This window comes from Trachurus japonicus, chromosome 22 (genome assembly GCF_045865225.1).
Source record: "Trachurus japonicus isolate A0001 chromosome 22, Traja_1.0".
NCBI classification, from domain to species: Eukaryota; Metazoa; Chordata; class Actinopteri; order Carangiformes; family Carangidae; genus Trachurus; species Trachurus japonicus.
This window is the reverse complement of record NC_140928.1, coordinates 16,631,912-16,653,430: the sequence shown is the minus strand read 5'-3', so window position 1 is coordinate 16,653,430 and position 21,519 is coordinate 16,631,912. Positions and strand designations below refer to the sequence as shown.

The 21,519-nt window shown below is 41.4% G+C and overlaps 1 protein-coding gene across 1 annotated transcript; it reads left to right on the top strand.

Moving 5' to 3' along the window:
- Positions 1-491: 491 nt before the first annotated feature.
- On the top strand, positions 492-17,913 carry lrrc9 (leucine rich repeat containing 9). Its single transcript, XM_085767091.1, has 32 exons — positions 492-1,266; positions 1,517-1,735; positions 1,970-2,110; positions 2,307-2,370; positions 2,466-2,536; positions 3,489-3,671; positions 4,042-4,197; positions 4,349-4,566; positions 5,257-5,388; positions 5,504-5,674; positions 5,803-5,923; positions 6,278-6,404; positions 6,532-6,672; positions 6,767-6,891; positions 7,201-7,386; positions 7,464-7,583; positions 7,673-7,864; positions 7,968-8,093; positions 8,252-8,392; positions 11,105-11,282; positions 11,461-11,681; positions 11,790-11,912; positions 12,003-12,133; positions 12,243-12,351; positions 12,444-12,583; positions 13,144-13,280; positions 13,704-13,921; positions 14,777-14,845; positions 15,774-15,899; positions 17,261-17,450; positions 17,626-17,782; positions 17,869-17,913. The coding sequence occupies exons 1-32, from the start codon at positions 1,210-1,212 to the stop codon at positions 17,900-17,902; spliced, it is 4,524 nt and encodes a 1,507-aa protein (XP_085623217.1). The 5' UTR covers positions 492-1,209; the 3' UTR covers positions 17,903-17,913.
- The last annotated feature ends 3,606 nt before the right edge of the window (positions 17,914-21,519 follow it).

Sequence of the window (21,519 nt, the reverse complement as noted above, 5' to 3'; positions counted from 1 at the left end):
TTTATTTTTTTATTTTTTTATTTTTTATTATCTCCTCGTCGGCGTGATAATGAAGTCAAGTGGCCGACGGTGATGGATGGAGTGAGTGAGTGAGTGACAGCTACGTTATAAAAAATAAAGGTAACACTTTATTTTAAGGGGTCCTTGTTCCTGTGTATCTACCTAATTAATTACAGTGTAATTACCTATGTAATAACATGTACTTACATTGTAAATACATAGTGTATTTTGGTGTACTTAAAGGTCCTTGTTACACTTGTAATAAGAAATGCTTGTGCAAAGAGAGAGGCCACTTTGGCATTTCTTATTACAAGTGTAACAAGGACCTTTAAGTACACCAAAATACACTATGTATTTACAATGTAAGTACATGTTATTACATACGGTTACATAGGTAATTACACTGTAATTAATTAGGTAGATACACAGGAACAAGGACCCCTTAAAATAAAGTGTTACCAAAATAAATAATAATAATGCTCGGAGGTCAGGACTCTACATGCACATATTACATCAGTGAAAGACAGCGGAATTCCCAGGTCGATAATAGGAAGTGAATATGTAAAAAAAGAAAAAAAAAAGTGGTTGTTATAACTTCAAACATATTGCATACTGCATGTGTGTGTTTTTTTGTTGTTGTTGTAGCTCCGGTGTTTTTTTGTTGTTGTTTTTTTTAATCATTATAAACGCATGGCTATGAAATAAGAAATAAACACACATGTTTTCAAAACTGTTAGCCTGTGTATGTGTTGTATGATGTACTATGATGTTGTTGTGTTTTTTGCCCTGCAGTGTGGCGCCCTCGTGCGGCCAATCTGACGTATGAACACACAAAGTTTCAACATGGCTCCTTAGCAACCAGACTCTTCTGCCTGGATACAACCTGATGCCAAACATTGCTGAACTCAGACGGGCCGAAAGAAGAGTTTGTTTTGGAGCAGGACACCGCTGCATTTCGTCCTAGGAAAAAAAAAAAAAGCGTTCTTTTTTTTTTTATCAGCCATGCAGGTTTAAATTAGATATTATTTATTTATTACAGCCATTTAGCTCACAGTTACTGTTATCTGCGTTTAGCTCAGCGTTAACTGACATGGCTTCTCCAACAATTTCTCCAGGACTATCAGAGAAACATAGCAGCTACTACAGAGCCCTGTAGTGACAGTGAAAGTGTTTCACTTTAGCCGGGGTGTATTTTAGGACAGAGGAGACATGATACACAGTGAGAGACAAAAGCACCGCAGTGATGAGGAGCTGGTCAAAGAACTGGTGAGTGTGAAACTCTCTTTGACACCCAAATCAATGTGTGTAGTGTATATTTTCTTTACTTTTCTGTGTTTTATTGCTTTTCTTTTCCCTTATTTTATATGTTTGTCTGCGCTACTGGATATTTTGATCTTCTTTGGGATCAATAGTGTCTCTAATAGCCTATCCATTTTTAGTGGCGTTATTGACTACTCCTTCTTTCATCCATTTATTTTGTCTTCTCTCTCTCTTGTTTCAACATTATTCCCAACAGTGCTTGGTCAATGGAGTGTCCTATGAGAAAATTGCACTGGAGGGAAGCAACATCAGCTCCCTTGAGATGTTCTTCTCTGGTTTCCCCCGCATGGTCGGCCTGTCTCTCTTCCCCAGGCTCTGCCAGCTCACCATAGTGGGCCAGGACGTAAGACACATTGAGGGCCTCGAGTGCTGTCCTCTGCTCCAGGAGCTCTGGGTCGCCCAGTGCCAGCTGACAGTAAGATTTCAAAGAATAGACACTGCCACAGCTAATAAGAATAGTATTAAATGCCCAGAATCATTACAGTCCATTAGGGGTTATGTTATTGAATATATTTTAGTGGAATAGTTTAATGTTTAGGGATTTAATAAGATAGTCCTTGCATGCATGCATCCTGTATAAGTTAGTTTCACATCATAAATCACGCATATATAATTATAATTGACCAAATCTTCTTTTTTTTTATTACAGGGAATATCTGGGCTGCAGAATTGTGCTCAACTAAAGAAACTCTACCTTTATGATAATCAGATATGTGAAATAAAGAATTTAGAATCACAGGTGAACCTAGAAGTGCTGTGGCTCAACAATAACTGCATAAGTCATATACAGGTTTGGACCATCAATTATGAATCTATTGTTTATTTATTGCCTTGGTTTACCACAACTTTTTTTTTTTTTTTTACAGAATTTGTCACCAGTTAATGTGATGGATTGAGATGTGTTTGCAAGTTTTGTCAGTAGTAGCACACTCCTATTATATTTTTTTTATCAGCTGTCTGTTACTTGTGATTGCTGTTTTCTAAAGGGCTTGAACACACTTCAAAACCTCAAAGAACTAAACCTTGCTGACAACATAATTGAAAAGATTGGTAGGTTTCTATTTGCTTTCTATTTGCTGTGCCAAGTTTGATTGCGATTCATTGAGCTGTTAAAAAAAATCAAATCATTTTTAACTTCTTTTCAGGACATAGCCTTGATCTTAATGTCAGCCTTCAGAATCTTAATCTGTCTGGGAACAGGATCAGCTCCTTTAAGGTAGGATTTAAAACAGAAATATCTTTTGAAACTCCCTCTGTTAAATTTTCCTCCTTACTTTGTAAAATCTTATTTCTAAAATCCTTGGTCTCAAAAGGGGGCACATCCTAATTCTTGTGAAATGTCGAGGTCTCGGCCAGTTCAGATTTTCAATCACATCGACAATGGGTTGACTGCACAAGGCCTTCTAGGAGCTATTGAGGAGCATAATTTAATTTTTTGTTATTATGAATCCAGCGAAATTCACCCATGATTGCACCCATTTAAAAAAATTAATGCTAACAAAGTATGTTTTTGATGAACAGGTTTGTATTAGTCAGTTATACATTTTAAACATGCTGTAGATGACACGGTCATGCAGCATTTAGAGTGGGTCATTGTTTTATTCAAGGTCATTCTGACAGCAAATGAAAAACATTTTGTGGCTTTAATTTTGATTGGATTCACACCTCAGACCATGTACCTGCAATCAACTTTTTGTCTTTAAAGGATGTAATTATTGTTATGAATGTCTGAACGTCCATTACATAGAGAAAAAAAACCAAAGAGGAATGTTTTCAGTTCTTCAGAGTCTTTGCGCCCTTTCTACGCAGCAACATTTCTTTTCAATTGCTGTGAGGCAAGCATTGCGAATTAAATTAAATAAATAGGAAATTCGAAAGATGTAATTTAAGCATTATTCTATTATTATGTTAAGACTTCTTTATAGGGTGTAGCCACAATAACAGAGACAGTTCCTTCTACAGTACCCACCAATTTTTCTTTATCAGTTAGATGCAATTCACACATCAGAAATGTCATTCTCACTCACTCGCTCTCTTTTTTTCTTCTTTTTTTTTAAAAACAAAGTTAAATGAAAATTTAAAAAGAGAAAATAGATTAAACAGAGTCTTTGAGGGTACAACCTTGCTCTCTTACTAACGTGTGGGCTCTGTTGTTGCTGTTGTAACAGGAGCTGACCCTGCTTGCCCGCTTGCCACATCTGACAACACTTGCACTGAAGAGCCCCACATCAACCCCAAACCCGGTGTGTCTGCTGTGTAACTACGCCACACACGTTCTTTACCACATGCCAGGCCTCCAGCGGCTCGACACCTATGACGTATCAAGCAAGCAAGTCAAGGAAGCAGCTGAGGTATTGAGGAGACCTGCAGGACACTAACTGATCTCACCCTCGTTGCTCATGGGCTCTTCAGAAGATACAGTCTCTTTTAACCTGTTACCTGAGAACTGCAGTGAAATTGCTTTAATGATTACACATGTTGGTTGCCAATGATTTGCTTAGATTTTTGAGTATTTCCTAATAATTTTAAAATTTCTTAATAAATAAGTTAAATGGGAGGTTTTACATCTTTAATGTATCATATACCCATTAAATTCATCTTAACACATTTTATGTCTAAGATTATGTGGTTTTAAACAAATATGTTCAACATTATTATCATTTGTTGGCTCTCTACACTTTTGTGGCCTGTGGGATCTGACTCTGCTTTTTCTTTTTTTAGTCCACTGTAATGAAGAAAATTATGTACTACAACATGCGTGTGCGAACTGCTCAAAGGAACCTGGCAGAAACCCGCTTCGGACTGATAGAGAGGAAGAAAACTCTGCTGCAGTTACCTGAAGAATCCATCAGGACAATCAGTCATGCTCTCAAAAAGGTACGTACAGTCCTTTACCTGTTTTGAGATCATTTTAGCAGCTGTAACATGAGTACAGGATATATATATACTGTATATGCTGGCGCCCCCAGCTGCAGATTGCATTAAAGTTCAAAGTTAAGAGAGCTGAGTCATTTGTGCATTTTCCCAGCTGGAGTGTGAGCTCTCCAAGGTGCTGGCTGGTTGTAAGAAGTCTGCTTGCATGGTGGAGGAGGAAGCAGGAGAACAGACCGACCTGCAGGAGGGTTCATCTGACAGATATGATGCAACCACCGACATCAGTCATGACCCCAGCATGGAGTCCAAAATACTCCTAAAAATGGACGCACTGAGGGAGCGACTGGAGACATGGACGAGGAGGCTGAATGAGTTAGTTGAACAGAAAATTGAACAATCCTTTACACAACTTGAATTTTAAAGCAGAAGTAAGCGATATTTTTGTGTTAATATAAGTCTTAAATAGTTATATCTTCCGACAGCAATCACTTACATAGAGTGTTTGGACCGAAACACGGGTCTGTCAGTCACTCTGCTCTGCTCTGAGCCGAGGAGAAAACTTTTCTTGTATCCTACAATTTTTATCCAATGAGGAGAGAGAACGGCATAAAGGGGCGGTCCTCTCTGTGTGCGCAGCCAAGGGATGCGCCTGAATGTGGCGACGTAGGGACGAGGACCAATAGATCCATGACGAGGGCGGGGGCTGCTAACTCCATCGGCTGACAAGAAGTTATGGTGCGTTCAAGGCAGCCCGTAACTCGTGTTTTTCCGACCTGTGAAGTCGTACCAGTTCGATCTGGTGCGAGTTCACGGGACGGAAGTTACGAGTGGCCGTTATAGTGACTTTCACAGGCAACAGGTCGGAGAAACGCGAGTTGTGGGTTGCCTGAAACGCTACAAAGTCGTAAGTCGTGACTTGAAGCTGTAATTTACGGTTTCAAAAGCCTGCCTGGAACGCAGCATTAGCCAAAACGACCGGATCGCTTACTTCTGCTTTAATGTCTGAATGAAGTATGTCATGATTTTTACCTCCAATTTAGAATAAATATTTTTTACATTCAGGATTAAAGCCGGTTATGAGCAGGATTTGGCCCAAGCCGCAAGCAGGATGGAGTACACAGTCCAGTTTTTGTTGATGGAGTTAGAAAGTGTTGGAAATATTCGCTTGGAGGAGGGATGCTCCACAGACCCTTGGTAAATATTTGGTTCTTTAGCTTGTAATTTAAGTTTTCTATATAAAAAAAAAAGAAAAGAAATATCAAAAACAAACTTTTCTAAACTCTTTTTTTTCTGTTTGTCTGGACACCAGGTTTACGTCCTGTTGTGACCTCCTGAATTCCCACGTCTCTCAGTCAGACTACAGGACGTACAGCATCACTGGCATTAAGATCAACAGAGTTATCCGCATCTACAACAGTGCTCTGAGGCTTCGCTTTGAGGACAAACTTCATAGCTTGCTGGCCAGCGACGACAATTCACAGTGAGTAAAACTGGAATGTAATGAAAAGTGAAAACTAATCATAACCTTAACAATAACCTTAAGGTTTATATTTTCCTTTGTAACAGGAACATCAGGTCTAAGTTGAAATCTTACATGAATTTTTCAAGCAGGAATTACAGACGTCGGCTGGAGCACTTGTTCTATGCAGCCGACCCTGAAAAAAACAGTGAGAGGGAAGAAATTTTGGGCATCCTGGAGGAGGGCTTCAAAACAGCAGAACAATATAAGGTGTGCACGCTGCTGTAATTGCTAATTCTAAGAATCCACCAACACAACACTCAGAATATGTCCCCTGTGTGTTAGGAGAGAAAAAAATATTTTTTGAGTTAGTTTACTCTACAATCTCCAGCATGTGAATAAAGGAATTCCTACAAATCAAAAAGAACAAAACAAAACATAATGAATAACAGAGGGACAGAACAGTTTTGTTAAAAGTTTTATTAAATCTTAATCACAGCACCATGGTGGCTCTTGTTTACTGAATAACTACAGTAACTACAGAGTCACAAGAATTCAGTAAATTCTTATTATGTTTTCACTTTATTTGAACTTCAAGTCATGCTGACTTTTACTCTGAATAAGGCTTGGGGGAGAGTCGGGGCCATACCTTTATCCAACAGCCTGTGTGTGACTGAACTGCCCAGACTGGAGCACAGACTGCGCCAGGCTGGCCAGTGTGATTCCATGGATACAGTACCATTCAGGCACGGTGGGTTAGTTTTACTCACAGTATTATATCCTTTATTATATATTATATTACTCCCACCACTCTGATTTTTTCATAAAAAAGCTGAAATCCTAGTTTTTTGTTGTTGTTTTTTTTTTTTTACCTGTAGGTCACGTTATTGTTTCCAAAGTGTTCGTGGGTCACAGCACACACATCAGAGAGGGAGACCCAGTGAAGAGAAGCAGCCATCATGGAGTCTGCTCCGTATATCGCAATGTGGACACCAAGTGCAGAACTGCAACGAGTGAAGGTACGTGACTAATAAAAAAAGATATGAAAAAAAGAATGACATTTCAGTCAGTAGCTGTACAATGTCATAACACCTCTGTGTGATTTCCTTGTAGAGAGACCTCGCTCCTCCAAAACAAACACTGGTCCAGAGTGCAACCCCAGACGAAGACAGTGGTTTGTGTTTGACCATGAACTAGTCTTGCCTGAGTACATCATATATTTTGAATACTTAACCGGGGTAATTGATTCATTGGTTTTGTTGCTGTTTGATAAAAGCCTTTGTTAAGATCCCCTAAGTCTTCCAGTTTAGATGAAGAAGACTATCTTAAAGACTGCAGCAGTTCACTTTGACTTTTAATTCAAGCAAAAAATCTGAATCGTAAAATAAATGCTTAGTCATACTGATCAATATGAAGTTGCAAGGGATGGTAAGATAGATCATTATGTTTTCCTGTCTCTTTGTTGGTTGCATACTTGTTTCAGAATTATTTGCAACCTACCCAGCAGAAGTTCATCTATTCAAAATCTATAAATGTGTTGTTATCAGAACCAAGAACAACCTGCATCACCAGGACGTAGCACAGAGGAACATGAGGATCCCTCAAACGATGTCATCGTGGACCAGGAAGTCCTCAACATGGAGCCTGTGCTGAAAGCGCTGCCCAAATTGTTGAGCTTGGATGACAAAATTCTGCTTAATGTGGCCAGAGCCAACGTCCTGAGTCAGATCACTGTGAGTATCTTGGCTTGTCATTTTGAATCCATTTCATATGTTGAAATAATAAACTCTTCAATGATCCGAAACTCCAGGTATTGAACCTTCATGGTAACAGTCTGAGCAAGATCAAGGAGATTTCCCACCTAACGGCTCTGCGGCGTCTTACCATCAGCTTCAATGAGTTCACACGCCTTGATGACATTTCTCACATGGTAGGAGTGATGAGAGAAAGTGGTGTTATTGTGCTTTTAATAGCAACTTGCCTCTTTAACTCAAATAACACAGACTTTTCTTGTCACAGCCCAACCTCGAGTTTCTGGATGCGAGCTATAACCACCTGGTGACCCTGGAGGGGCTGAGGGGGTTGGGACAACTCAAAGAACTTGATGTGAGCTGGAACAAGTTGACCAAAGCCAGAGAAGATACAGCCGTGCTCAGAAAACACACACCTACCCTTCTCAGGCTCGACACTCAACACAACCCCTGGAACAACGTCTGTGATCAGCTATAGAATTAAATCTAAATCCAAAAACGCTGACACGCTGAAGCTATAAAAAATAAAGATATTAATTCCATTCTTCCTGCTGTCTTTCCAGCCGGAGGCATTCAGAGTGACCATACTAGGACGTCTGACAACACTCACACACTTGGACGGCTTGATGGTAACAGAGGAGGAGGCTGCTGATGCTGTTCACATGGCTGCTGGGTCCAAAATTAACCAGGTTACAGATATTAATGTGATGTACTTTTACTTGCAATTTTAAGTAAAGTAAAAAAAATAAAAAATGGTTACATGCTTCAGTAAGGGTTTCAGAGTGCAAACATCCATATTTCAGAATGTGCTGTAATTCAATCATACCTGTTGACACTCTGTTCACAGGCATCTGTTCTAGCTCAGTCACGTACCGACAGTGATCGTCCCCGCAGTCTCAGCCTGCTGTCAACAGCCCAGCTCCTGTGTCATCTCAACCCGGCACCCTGGGGACTCAGTCAGGAGCTTGAGCCAGACTGGACTGCAAAGGTGAGCTTCAGCATGTGGTGTGATGTTTATAACTATGGCAATTCTAATTTAAAGGTAGGGTTGGAGATCCTGGAAAATCGCTTCTATCAGGCCCAGTGTTGGGAACGTTACTTTTAAAAAGTAATTAGTTATAGTTACTAATTACTTCTCCCAAAAAGTAACTGAGTTAGTAACTCCACTACTTCACTATAATAGCAACTAGTTACCAGGGAAAGTAACTATTGCGTTACTTTTTCTTTCCAAGGGCATTTTTAAATTGTATTTTATTGTTTTCATATATTTCACTGATCGCAATTATAGAATGCGAGTGTGTGTTTTATTGAAAGCGAGGCTGGTGTGCCTATGGAAATAGGTTACAGTGGGTTTTTTAAGTGCTGTGGCTGCCTACAAGCAAATCTCATATTGTCTCTGTACAAAGACAACAAAGACCTTTTTAAATGTGAAAACAGTGGAGACCTATTCAAGATTTGCGTTTGGGCAACAATAACAGGAAACATCGAAATTAATTTATTCATGGCCACATGAATAACATGTGAAATTATTAACTTTACCGATTATCCATCTGATTATCTGTCCTGCTGCGAGCGCACAACTTCTCAGGGTATCCGCGGATCCTTAAAAAGTCTTAAATTCATGTATCTAAAATTAAGGCCTTAAAAAGTATTACATTTATTAGAAAATTCAAAGATGGTCTTAAATATATAATATATAATACACAGCATCATAAAATATGTATACACTTAAACTTTTATATGAAATAACAGGGTATCTGCGGGGTCTTAAAAAGTCTAAAATTTGAAAAAAAGTAGACGCGACTTTTTTTTTTTTGCGACGCAATACACCCAATTTTTTTTGGGCGACGGGACCATCGCGTCTTCGTCTCTTTCATCGTGTTTGGTGGGAAGACCCACAAGGGGCCCACAAGGGGCTTCCCACCAAACACGAGGAACGCTTTTTTTTCGCTCGAGTTGTGACGCGCGACCAAACGCGAGATACGCGATTTGACGCTCGTTTTGACTTTGTGTAAATTCGCGTCTTCACGAGCTCGCCCATTTTCACTACAACAACAACATTTCTGCTCTCATCAACCATGGTTGAGGTCACAACGCTGCGCTGTACCTGCTCTGGAAGTCCGAGACTCGTCTGAGGCATGGATTATATTATCGGTCTGAGGCCAAACGCCGCCGTCGCTTCTGGTCCATGACGGAGAGTTCCGGGCTGATGAGCTACAGAGACTTTAGAGTCAAAGAGGAGCAGTGCGTCGCTGTGTCGGACTGTTTGGATTTAATGAAGAAGCTGCACAGAGTCAGGTGAGCAGAAGCTCAGGACAAACACTTCGCTCCGGGACATAATGTAGCTACACCTCACATGTTCTTGTCTTTTACCTCAAGGAGATTAAAGTAGTGTCTGTACTTTCCCTCCGAACTCGGCAGCTTCCCTCTGCTAGTCTGTGTGTGTGAGGCTAAACTGCGTGCGTGTGTGGTTTGTGTACAAACTGAACACTGCCTCTGATTGGCTTAGCATGAAACCTTACTCTGCCTCAACCACTCATCATCACTTATGCGGTTGTCTCGTCCCTCCCTCCTCCCACCTCCCCTCACCAAAGGAGAGAAGGAAAAAGAAAAACAGTTTAGCAGCTTCTGTGGCTGAGATGAGCCAAGTCGGAGGACAACGGCTTCACTGAGTAGTTTGTAACGCGCCTCATTTAATTGTCGGTAACGGTAACGGCGTGGTAACGGTGGAAATAGTAATTAGTTAGATTACTCGTTACTGAAAAAAATAACGCCGTTAGTAACGCCGTTTATTTTAACGCCGTTATTCCCATCACTGATCAGGCCACATTTTGAAAACACACAAGTCAAAAGTCCCAGGCCCTTTCCTCAGACTTCTGTCTGAAGCCACGCCTTCAACTTTCTGTGGACATGGGTGAAGACACTCAACGCGCATTGCCAGAGATATATTGATACCCACCAGACTAGAGATGGGATTTATGGCTCTTTGAGGGGAGCCGGATCTTGGTGAGCCGTTCCTTTCAAAGAGCCGTTCAAAAAACTGGCTCATTTGACTGATTTTTTACATATTTATTAAGTTTTAAGAAGCCAGCCTCGTGGTAACTCATTTTATTTTGGAAATAATGGAGTGGGATTTGGAACAAAATAATACAAAATTAGATATCCCACTAATATCTGAGTTTGCACGCCACTTACGTAGCCAATGGAGCAGCTTCAATTGACTGTTATGAACACACAGAGATGGTAAAAAAAAAAAAGAACGGTTCCCAGCTGTGACTCGGTTCCCATCGTTCATGTTAATAGAATCGGTTCGTTCGTGAACGTCACAACACTACACCAGACTGGAGTGTGGCTTTTCCGCGGACGTCAGTGAAGAGTCTGATCTTGCACGCGAGAAGAGGGAGAGAGGGAGAGAGACGGTAGCTTGATTGACACATCACGATCCAATTCACTACAATGTAACATGTACGTGATTGGATGGAGTTTTTTAAGGCTTATTCATTCCCCAGGCTGATTTTTTTTTTTCATTTTTGTGAAAAAGTCTTTATTTACTCAGTTGCAATCGGGTGTTAAGAGGATTTCTATCAGATTAGTAAAAAGAATTATCCAGAATAAGATCTCCAACCCAACCTTTAAATCTCAATACATTCTTAAATCATTCTTTTCTCATGAGTTGCTTGGCACTAACATTGTTGACCAGATCACAGCCCTGAACCTTGACAGCCAGAGGATTTCCAAGCTGAACAATCTGAATAAGCTAGTGAACCTGCGCTGGGCCTCCTTCAATGACAATGACATCTCTAAGGTGGAGGGACTGGACAGCTGCCTGAAGCTGGAAGAACTTTCCCTGAACAACAACAGCATCAGCACACTCAGTGGTCAGTCACAGACAAAAAAAATCAACCAGTATGATAGTCTATGTTACATATTTTATGACAGGATAAAACCAAACCGAATCAAACATAGAAATGTATTGATTTGTTGTCACATATTATACCCAGACCAGCTGCACAGTAGCCGTCAGTATTTTTCTGTCTCTCCAACCTGTTTTTTCAGGCCTGTCAAACCTGCGCTGCCTGAATAAATTGAGCTTAGATGGGAATCAGCTCTCTAGTCTGGATGCTGCGGTCCTAGATCACCTCCCCAATCTGTCCTTCCTGTCCGTGGAGAACAACCGCATCAGTTCCCTGCATGGCATCCAGAGGCTTCGCTCTCTTCTCGAACTCTACATCGGCAACAACGAGATTTCCACATCACGAGACATTTACTACCTAAAGGCAAGAGTCTAATAAACAAAAACATTCACAGTACACCCTATGACCTGATAGGGAAATAAGTATCGATGGTGTCAGGTTTTTGTCTTAGCCCATATACCTTCTTTTCAGGCATTGACAAACCTCATCATTCTGGATCTTTATGCGAATCCTTTAGTGGAGAGACTGGAAAACTATCGGATATACGTGGTGTTCCACCTGCCCTCTCTGAAAGCACTGGATGGGATCGCAGTCGTATGTGTCAAAAACACCCTCTCAGATGTTGTGTAAATGGTGTTAACATAATTATCTCCAGTACTTTTGAATGTCTATTGTTTTCTCTAGGAAGTGACAGAGTGTGAAAATGCAAAGGATATGTTTGGAGGGAGACTAACCCCTGACATGGTGGCTGAGAAGCTGGGCCACTCTAACTACACAGACATCACCTACCTGACCTTGCAGTCCTGCTCCATTAGGTAAAGACTTACACATTAACATAGCATGCTTCTAAAATGAGCGCAATTGACTATGCTGAAAAAACAGGCATTAAAAAAAGGTGTAATATGAAGTGTTATTTCCCCACAGGATGGTTGATCTGTCTCCATCAGACCTGTTCAGTAGCCTGCGTAGTGTCAACTTGGACCACAACAACCTCACGTCGTTCTCTGGCCTCATTTACCTGCCTAACATCAAAGTACAGAAAATACAAACCCAAAAATCTGACTCTTAATACAACTAAGGGGTGTAGGAATTATTAATTTCAGTGTCCTCTTTGTCCTCTTCCAGGCTTTGTGTCTGAACTATAACCACATCGAGTCCATCCTGCCCAGACAGAAGACTCAGGCTCATCTGACAAACAGACAAATCCTCTACAGTAAAGTTCACTCCAGTGGTTACGGTCAACACAGCTCATCCAAAGGCGGCAGGTAACACAGCTCATCAGTAATAGTGTATTTCAACATTTTATGATGTTCCTCTGCTGCCCAATGTGAAGTGTGAACAACATCTGACTATAACCATTAGGGGGCAGCACTGACCACCCAATGTAAGAACTCTCTTTATAATATTTCTCTTACAGTTGTTGCCTATAAGCATACAGTAAGTGCAAGAAAGTAAAGTTGTTTACACATTTTTATTTTATTGTAGTTTGATTTGAAAGCTGTCAAGATGTATTCTATCAATCTCTATATTTTTATGTGTTGCTAAAATAACCTGAATATTTAGATACTGGTTGGATTTTTAAGCGTGTGGATTGCCAGTAGGTCGTATGATGTCATACAATTTCCCAGTCAGTCTTGCTCTTGTAGAACCCAGTATATTGACTGTGGTGCTGTGACAGGCACGCTTTTGTTTGCCCTGACTGTGATTGCCTTTATGTGCTCTGCACCTGGGAGGTAGGCCTAGTTAAATGAGGCAGCGGGAGGCAGAGGAAGATGTTCATTTAACCACAGAGGTTGCAAACTGTCATTCTGTGGCTGTGTTTAAGGGAAACGGGGCCCACTGGCAGCCTGGAGCCGCTGATGGGCAGCCTGGAGGTGCTGCATTTGAGTCACAATGGCATCTCCAATATGGCCAATCTGCAGCTCAGCAGGCTCACCAATCTTAAAGCCCTCTTCCTTCAAGGTATGTATGGTTGACGTACCAACCCTCCCTCACAAAGCCCGCTAAAAGTGCAGTGCACAGAGCCTGTGAAAAGGCAAACACTGAGAGCAAAGTCCCCCATAGACCTAAGGCCAGCTGGCTGATGAGACTGGAAGAAAAGAATGACTGACTTTCTTTTCACCAGCTTTTGATGGTTTCTGATTGAGTTTTGCTTTGTTAGTGTGATTTGTTGACCTTTGCTGAGAAACCTTTAGAAGCTGTCTCTGTAACTTCAGTGCTTTCTAAACTAAGGACACCAAGAATACCAGACAAATGTTTATATAGTGTTAAGATGCTGCCTTTTATATTGTCTAGGGTGTGCAATCTACACACCCTTTGTTAGAAATAAATATTATTGTTTGATGCATCTCTCCATTGTTTTGATAAGGTTTGCCCTCTCATCAGGTAATGACATCAGCCAGGTGGAAGGACTGGAGGGGCTTCACCAGCTCAGAGAGCTCGCGTTAGACAGGAACCGGATCAAAGCCCTGTCTGAGTACTCTTTCGCTGCTCAGAAGGTCCTACTAGAACTGCACCTAGCGGAGAACCGGATGCGGGAGCTCAACCATCTCAGTCCTATGACTGAGCTCCGCAAGCTCTTTCTTGGCATGAACAAGCTGCAGGTATCCTCCTCTAGCAGCAGTTTCCTCCCTGCATGTAGAATGTATTTACTGCTTATATTTAGGTTCACAATAAAGCTGGATATTCAAATTTCCAATTAAAGTGCCTGAAAGACTCACGCCACAGTGATCTCCTGAGGTAACCTCCAAGGTCACAGTCAGATTTTGCACAGTTTCTGATTTAACTACCAACTTTTACTGATTAGTTCTTACGCAAAATGTGTCAGATGTTGAAGAATGTATTTCATTCAGCATGCGGCAGTATTACTTTTCCCTGCGTTTGCAAAGTAAGACATGAAGTATAGTAATCATGAGTCATTACCACCCCACCGTGGCATGCGAGGGGTAGCATTAAAGAGAATCAAGTTTGATTGAAGGTCAGAGCCGTGAGGATGAAGGAAGAGAGGAACAATCAGGACAACGTGTAATCAGCTTCTCAGTCTGCATCTCCTTCTCACCCGGGGCGAGTGATTTGCACTTTTGTTGGCTGTTCCTTCTTCCCTTTGCTTGCTTAATGTTTTCATGTATTCAATTAAGACATAAAATGCAGCAATCACCCCAGCACAACAGTGCTCACAGTGGGGGTGTCTTTGAATCAAAGCCAAATCTGAGCATAAACCTGGGAATGAGAGTAAACACCCCCCACGCCCTGCTGTGTGGCCAAACTCTCTCATGAGATTATTGAGAGCTCACACATGTAATCTCTCTCATCAGCTGTTTCCCTCCCCCCAACACCAAAGTTATGAAAGGGTCAGGCGGGATGCATACAGTGTGTTTTCAGTGGGAAAGAAGAGTTAAATGCAGGGACAGGGAGTGAAAAAGAACTTAAATTAATCTTTGTTTCTCTACTTGTTTCAGGACATCTCAGAGCTTGATAAACTAGAAGTTCTTCCTTCGCTGACAGAGCTCTCAGTTGTTGGCAATCCTGTGAGTAACATCAGATTTGTTTTGTTTTTTTTACATTAAACACAATTAGATGTAATGATCTGGTAACAATTACTGTCTGTGGTTATTTTGCTACAGTGAGCTTGCACAGTGATGTGGGTCCACTAGTCATCAGTCTCAAGGCATTTTTAACTCCTTAACACGCCAACAAATGATCAGAAGCGTGCTCACAGACTCACTTTCTCACTCCCACAATCCAAAACACAAACCCAGAGGAACTCTGTGGTCCCAAATTAAGCGATTACATGATGGGCCGTCTGCTGCGCCTCAAACTGGCCGGCATCAGAGACAAATCCGTTGACCAAATGGCAGGGTGCTGTTGGCCCACTGACATCCCCCATCTGGAGCCCATGGATCAGGCCTGAGCAGAGCGTGCAGCTCTGCATCTTCCATAGGGCCCTGCTCAGCTGTGGTAGCCTCTTTACTGCTGGGGCCCATCCCCCATCTCTCCTCAAGGGGGGGTTTAATCCTGCCAGGGGGTAGAGGCCAACAGCCACCCTGGAGACAATACCTCCTGCTGTTGACCGCATGAGATCGCTACTTCACCCATGTTCCCTCACCAAACCCCTCTCCACTGGGCATCCATTGGCACACACTCATAACTCAATCATTACAGCAGTGTCCTGCAGGAACATACAGTCCTGTAACTGGAAAGGCTGGATTTGTACGCCGGCCAGAGGGTGTCCGCAGCTGGGCAGGGAACTATCTGCTACTGTCATCTGGTTCACAAGCATAGCTGCTTAGGACACGATGACTACGCTGGGACCCACATAGCATCGTATTAATAATCCCAGATGTCACGGACAGGCTTCATTCAGGCTGCAACATTAAAACCGTTGAATGCTACTAGTATAGTTAGTGTGATTTATTACCTGTAGTTTAATCAAAGGTGTTTTATTGTTTTTGCTAGGTAGCCCGCAATTCTCTCCACAGACCAGCAGTGGTGCTCCGTCTGTCCCGGTTGCAGGTCCTGGATGGAGTGATGGTCACTTTGGAGGAAAGGACCAGGGCTGAGCTCCTCAGTGGTGATCCATCAGTAAGAGCACAACTTATCCCCACCTATACAGGGTTGAAGCCACCATCAGTCATGTCACTACTATTTTCACTTGTAATACACTTAAATTGACTATTTTTAGGTAAACAAAGTTATAAATAAACACAGCCCTCTCATTTCCTGCTCGTTGAGAGGGATGTGATATAGAGATACAGCAAGTATCATTGTTTTAACCTTTATTCATTCAGGGTATTTTCACCCAGAGGCACGAGTTCTTTCACAGAAAGGCCCGATGCTGCTGGCCACAGAGAAGCTCCACTGGAGCAGCAAGGGTTAAGGGCCTTTCTCTTAACACATTGTTGATGAGGGAAGGGCACCCTGAGTTAATGCTGCCTGTCAGGGGATTGAACTGACAAGTATCTGGTCAAATACTTGTTTCTCTAACGTTCCGGCCAGCACTGCCCCAATGGAGATGGTGTCGCATATAATAAACTTTCACTGTTACTGTAAGGTTAGTTGACAGGAAAACCATCTGTCATGTCTGCACTGGGCTTCTGCACTTCCCCTCTTGCATTTCAATCATTGCTGAGTTACAAGTGAACAAAGACCTTGCTTCAATGAAAGCACATAATGTAGCTTATCGTGTAAGATGTACAGTAGTACCACTGAAAGAAACAAAATGACAACCACCAAATAGCAGCCACCAAAAAGGGTAAAAGCCTGGATCAAACTCTTTCAGTCTGACTGATCTGATGTTCATGTAATGAGAGACCAAGGCAGTAATTCCTGCAGCTCTGAATTAAAAGCAGCCTAAGCCTGCTGGCATCATCCTGCTGATTAGATGAAATGTGCCCGGCCGATAACGCACCAGTGGATTTACCCCCTATTAGCCAGGTCAACATGACCCCCTCTGTTTGTTAATCGTCGATGTGGAATGACAGAGCAGAGATCAAGGGTTTTCTCATTAAAAACACAAACACAGAGCTCCCCTTATTGAATCTCATAACTGCCTTTCAGTTGTCACTCTCAATCTATGCCTGTGGCTGCTTTTGTTTGAATTTGAGCATCATTATTGATGAGCAGTAATTACTATGCCCCTGTAAGATGCTTACATATATGGAACAACAAGCAATGTAATCACCAATTCTCTGCCAAGTGTGTTTGTGGAGTGAACACACAGTGTAGCGATAGAAAAGTGGAGAAAAAAGAAAGTTATAATTAGGATGCATTATGTTAGTGAGGTCGAAGACACTGAGTTTACCCTGGAGTCTTTTTAGAGATTATTTTTGCACATAATTTTTGCACATATGTGAATGCTTAATTTTGTTTTTCACTGTATTTTGACCTGTAGTATTTTTTTCATGTATCTTTCATAAGCTCACTACCTCATATTTCCCTGGCAGCCCTGCTCCCAGTGCTCTGGAGGTTCTCTTCCTGCCACTGAAATAAACCTCCCTGGACTGCTGCCCCTCATGCCTCGAAATGCCCCTTTAAGAGCAGTGAATTTAAGTGCAGGACTGCAAACGTTTATGCATGGGCACGATATGCTGTCAAGTAACATGGATGAAGCCCAATCTCATTACATATACAAGCGTGAGTCAAGTAATCAAATTTCACATTGCACTAAACTTCACAATTTGTATTTATTGTTTTTTAACTCTGTTCTCTGATTTACTATTAATATATAACAGATAACTGATATGAGTTAGGGTGACCACTAACCCTAACCCTCTTGGTTTCTAACCAACACTCTTTTATTCAATATCAGACAAGAAGCACAAGAACACTAATGTTTCTCGGAGCGGCCAAACTGACATTACCCTCAGACACCTCAGAAGAACAGGAAACAACCTGCCGACCACGGGCCTCCTGTCTGACGGGAACAGAGTCATCATCACGTATCACAGCCAGGAGCAAGACAGCAGGTGACTCATTGTAAATTTTCTTCAAAATGTGAGCGATCTGTTCAAAAGATAATAGAAAACACTCTGACTCTCTCCTTGTGTTCCAGATTCCCAAATGGTGGTAAACCTCCACCCATGTAGCAGCCAGAGGAGGTGGGTCAGTATTCACCGATACGTGTCAATCTGGACACGATCCGGAAGTGGCCGCCTGCGACAGCCATATTTGTGGCTTATGAGATATACGAAAGCACTGTGGCATGCAGGACATTAAAATATGTCTTTATGGTAGCCTATCTTTACTTATTCAATAGGGAAAATATCATAGGGTATTTGAAATGCTTTGAACACAGCAACAAAAACTTTCCAAATAAAAAAAAATGCAAATGACATGTAAATAAATCTCTGCTACTAGTTCAAAATGAAACTGGCTTTAGTTTAAAGAAAATTAGGGGCATGAAGTGCATCCCTTTCAAATGCATTTATAATGACTGATTTTATTTTCTATCCACATATGTGGATCACTAACCATGGTAATCTGAGGATGAAAGGTTTTGGTGTCATTTCTACCATCCCATCCTAGGCCCCAAAAACACCCACAGATGTAAGGGCGTGTGAGGCTGGCATGCTGCGTCCATCAGGTCAAATGCATCCCCAACAAGTGGATAATCCAGCTTTAGCACACCTCTCTGTGGACAATAATCTGCAGTCACTCAGATAAAGATGTAATCTTGAATAAGGTCCAAATGGATTTCATCATGTTAGCCTCTTTTCAGAAAGCTCACCGTAGTTTTCGCCTCTAATAGGCAAATCTCGTGTGGTCTGTTGTAGCTGGAAATGAACCTACTCCACTCGATATTTATGATATTATTTCAACTGAACATGAGAATGTAATCCTCCCTGTTTTCATGTCAGTTTAGCCTAGTAGTGCTGTAGTTAACTAAAAACCCAGTCTAAGCCTTAAATGTGGAGGATATAGGCGATATTATGTGATATGAAACGGTTAGATTCTGGGACCTACATACTGACAAATGTATGATAAAAACCTTCATTTGAAAAGGTTTAGATAGTGTGCATCTATGCATGAATATTATGATGTTATATGTCTGTGCAATGTCTTATAAAGACAAATTATTGCTTTACACTTTCTCATAACACATATTCTTAATTTAGAAAAGATGTACAGGTTGAGACCTGGTTTTGATGCTCTGAAGATATGGCCTTTGTTCTCAACTCCAAATGAACGTCAGCAAAAGCAAAAACATTTTTCCAATTTTCCTTCCCATCAACTTCAGCTTCAGAGTTGATGCGTTTGCTTTATGCATTTGTGGCGTCGGCGTGACCACTAGGTGTCCTTAGAGATCCATTAGCGCTCTCTTTACAATGCTGCTAATCCCTCCACTGTGAATTTACCACCTGCCCTGTACTGTAGGTAGTAATTTATCAGTTGGAGAGGGGAATACGTGTGTATGCTTCAGATTTGTGTTTGATGCCGGCATATGCCTTTGCTGAACATGCCAGGCAACAGCCAGGCTCTAGGCAGCAAAAGTGAAAAGCTCTCCCCAAACAAGCTCCTCTAATGCATGTACTTAACTTCACTTAATTTGTGTTAATTCCCAGCATTAAGCGGGGCTAATGACTGTGCAAGTGAGTGCACTGTCATTACCGTGCTCTGGCTGACATCAAATGGCAGCTGATGGACACTTAAAAAAAAAAAAAAAAAGAAACTCTAATGCACAGATTTGGGGGCTCAGTGTGAGTACTCTAATGCATTTGGTATTGCAAAGGATAATTACATATTTTTGTTATTTGTGTACAGGATGTGCAGTATGGACATGTTAAGTATAACTGTTTCTAATGCAATTGTGTTGTCTGTGTGTGGTGTAAGCTTATAGTGAACATATACCACTTCATACAGTATGTTTCTCTTTGCATATCTGTCAGTATTTTCAACATTAAAATGACATTAGCATAAAGATTGTGAATAATTCATAAGTTCTGAGTGAACCCAGATGCACTGCTCTGTCTCTCTCTCTCTCTCTCTCTCTCTCTCCCTCCCTGCTCCTCCATGTGAGTAGACCACATGGTTCGTAGCTGGTTTAATGGGATGGAATGTGACAGGTTATGTTTTCATCTGCCTGATATGGAGCCCGGCTGCGGTGGGAGGGAGAAAGAGAGACAGACGGAGAAAGGGATGCAGAGGAGAAGTGAGTTGGTCTCCACAGTTGTATTCTGGATTCATAATTTGACATGTTTGTCCTTGTTGTGAATCAGTTATAGATGATGATGCGGCGCCCCCCCTTCTCCCTCCTCCCCGTCTCCACCAACACACATGCACACTGAAAAACACATGCTCTGTATGGGGCCATTATTGCTGGTCCACTAACTCCCTACATTTGCTGTGTCTGTGCATTCAGAGCGCCATTAGTCCAAGACTCTGTGAATAATTGCTGAATGGACCATGTTTTCACTGCTATCTACTCAGGTTCCAGTGTTGGGGGTTGATGTAGGGGGTGAAGTGAGAGGGATGAGGACACTGATTGATATTTGATGCCGAGAGATAACGCAGCATCTTGTGCAGTGTTAATCGAAGCATTATGCACAGTATGCAATGCATGAACGCCATTAGACTCCACATGGATTACACATTTACCAGCTTGTATTAACTTTGGAAGTGCTTCAAGTAGAGCTTACAATTACAGCAACATCATCGCTTGACTTAGAAGTGATGTTGTCAAATGAAATGTCCTCCCCACATTTGACTGCTGATGGCAGCCAACCACTGGCCATCATCAAAATATAAATTATTTTCTTTCTAAAGGTACACATTATATCCCAAGTTCACTTTTCATCCCGACAAATACATCCTCTATTCAAAAACAATCTTGCCATATTGCCTCTCTTGAAATCTGTCATTGAGTTATCGTTGTTGCTTGTCATTTCCCTGTAATTTGTTTCCTGTGAGGTTCCCTAGAATAAAGAGTGAATGGAGAGGGAGTGAAAATACAGATAAAAGAATGGAGTGAGAGTGACAATTAGAATGGAAAGGAAAAAGCTTTTATTTTGTGTAAACATTTTCGTGAGAGCACGCTCCGCAGAGGCATTAAATCTTAACTGCTATTCATTTCTGGACTTGCGTGTGATTTATCACATTATTGAACTTGTGTGTCATTTATCACATTATTTCAATCACACAAAGTATGTTGCTTGGTTAAAATAGCAAACACAGGGTAACGCAATCACAAAACAACAGACAAATACCCAATTTTCTTGTAAATTTTAACGGGAATCAATTTTCAGAGGACCGTCAGATGGTCTGCCTTTTGTGCACAGGCCAATTTGGTATCAGCCTTTTTTGCATTTGTGTTTCTTGGTTAATGACTCTTACGTCTTATTTCAAGTAGATATTCTTCATCAGACAGCTGTAACAAAAGTGGAGCAATGATTTTAAATAAGTGGTGCTATGGGGGGATTACAGGGTGCAATACATGTTGTCCTGATTGACAGGCTTTTCTCTTGTTATGATTTATTGTGTCCTACACGCCGCAGAAATTGCTTTTTCAAGATTACAAGGAAACACAACCTCCTGCCCACCCTTATCCCCCCAGCCCCAGTGAAGAATAACAACAAATTTAATCTCCTTTGCTCCAGACTGTTATCTTTCTTTGTGTTGATATTGTGGCCTTTTTAGTTGATCATTTCATGATCCTCCTTTTTGCCCCCTTCCCAAGTAAATCAATATTTTGGAGAGGCAGACACTT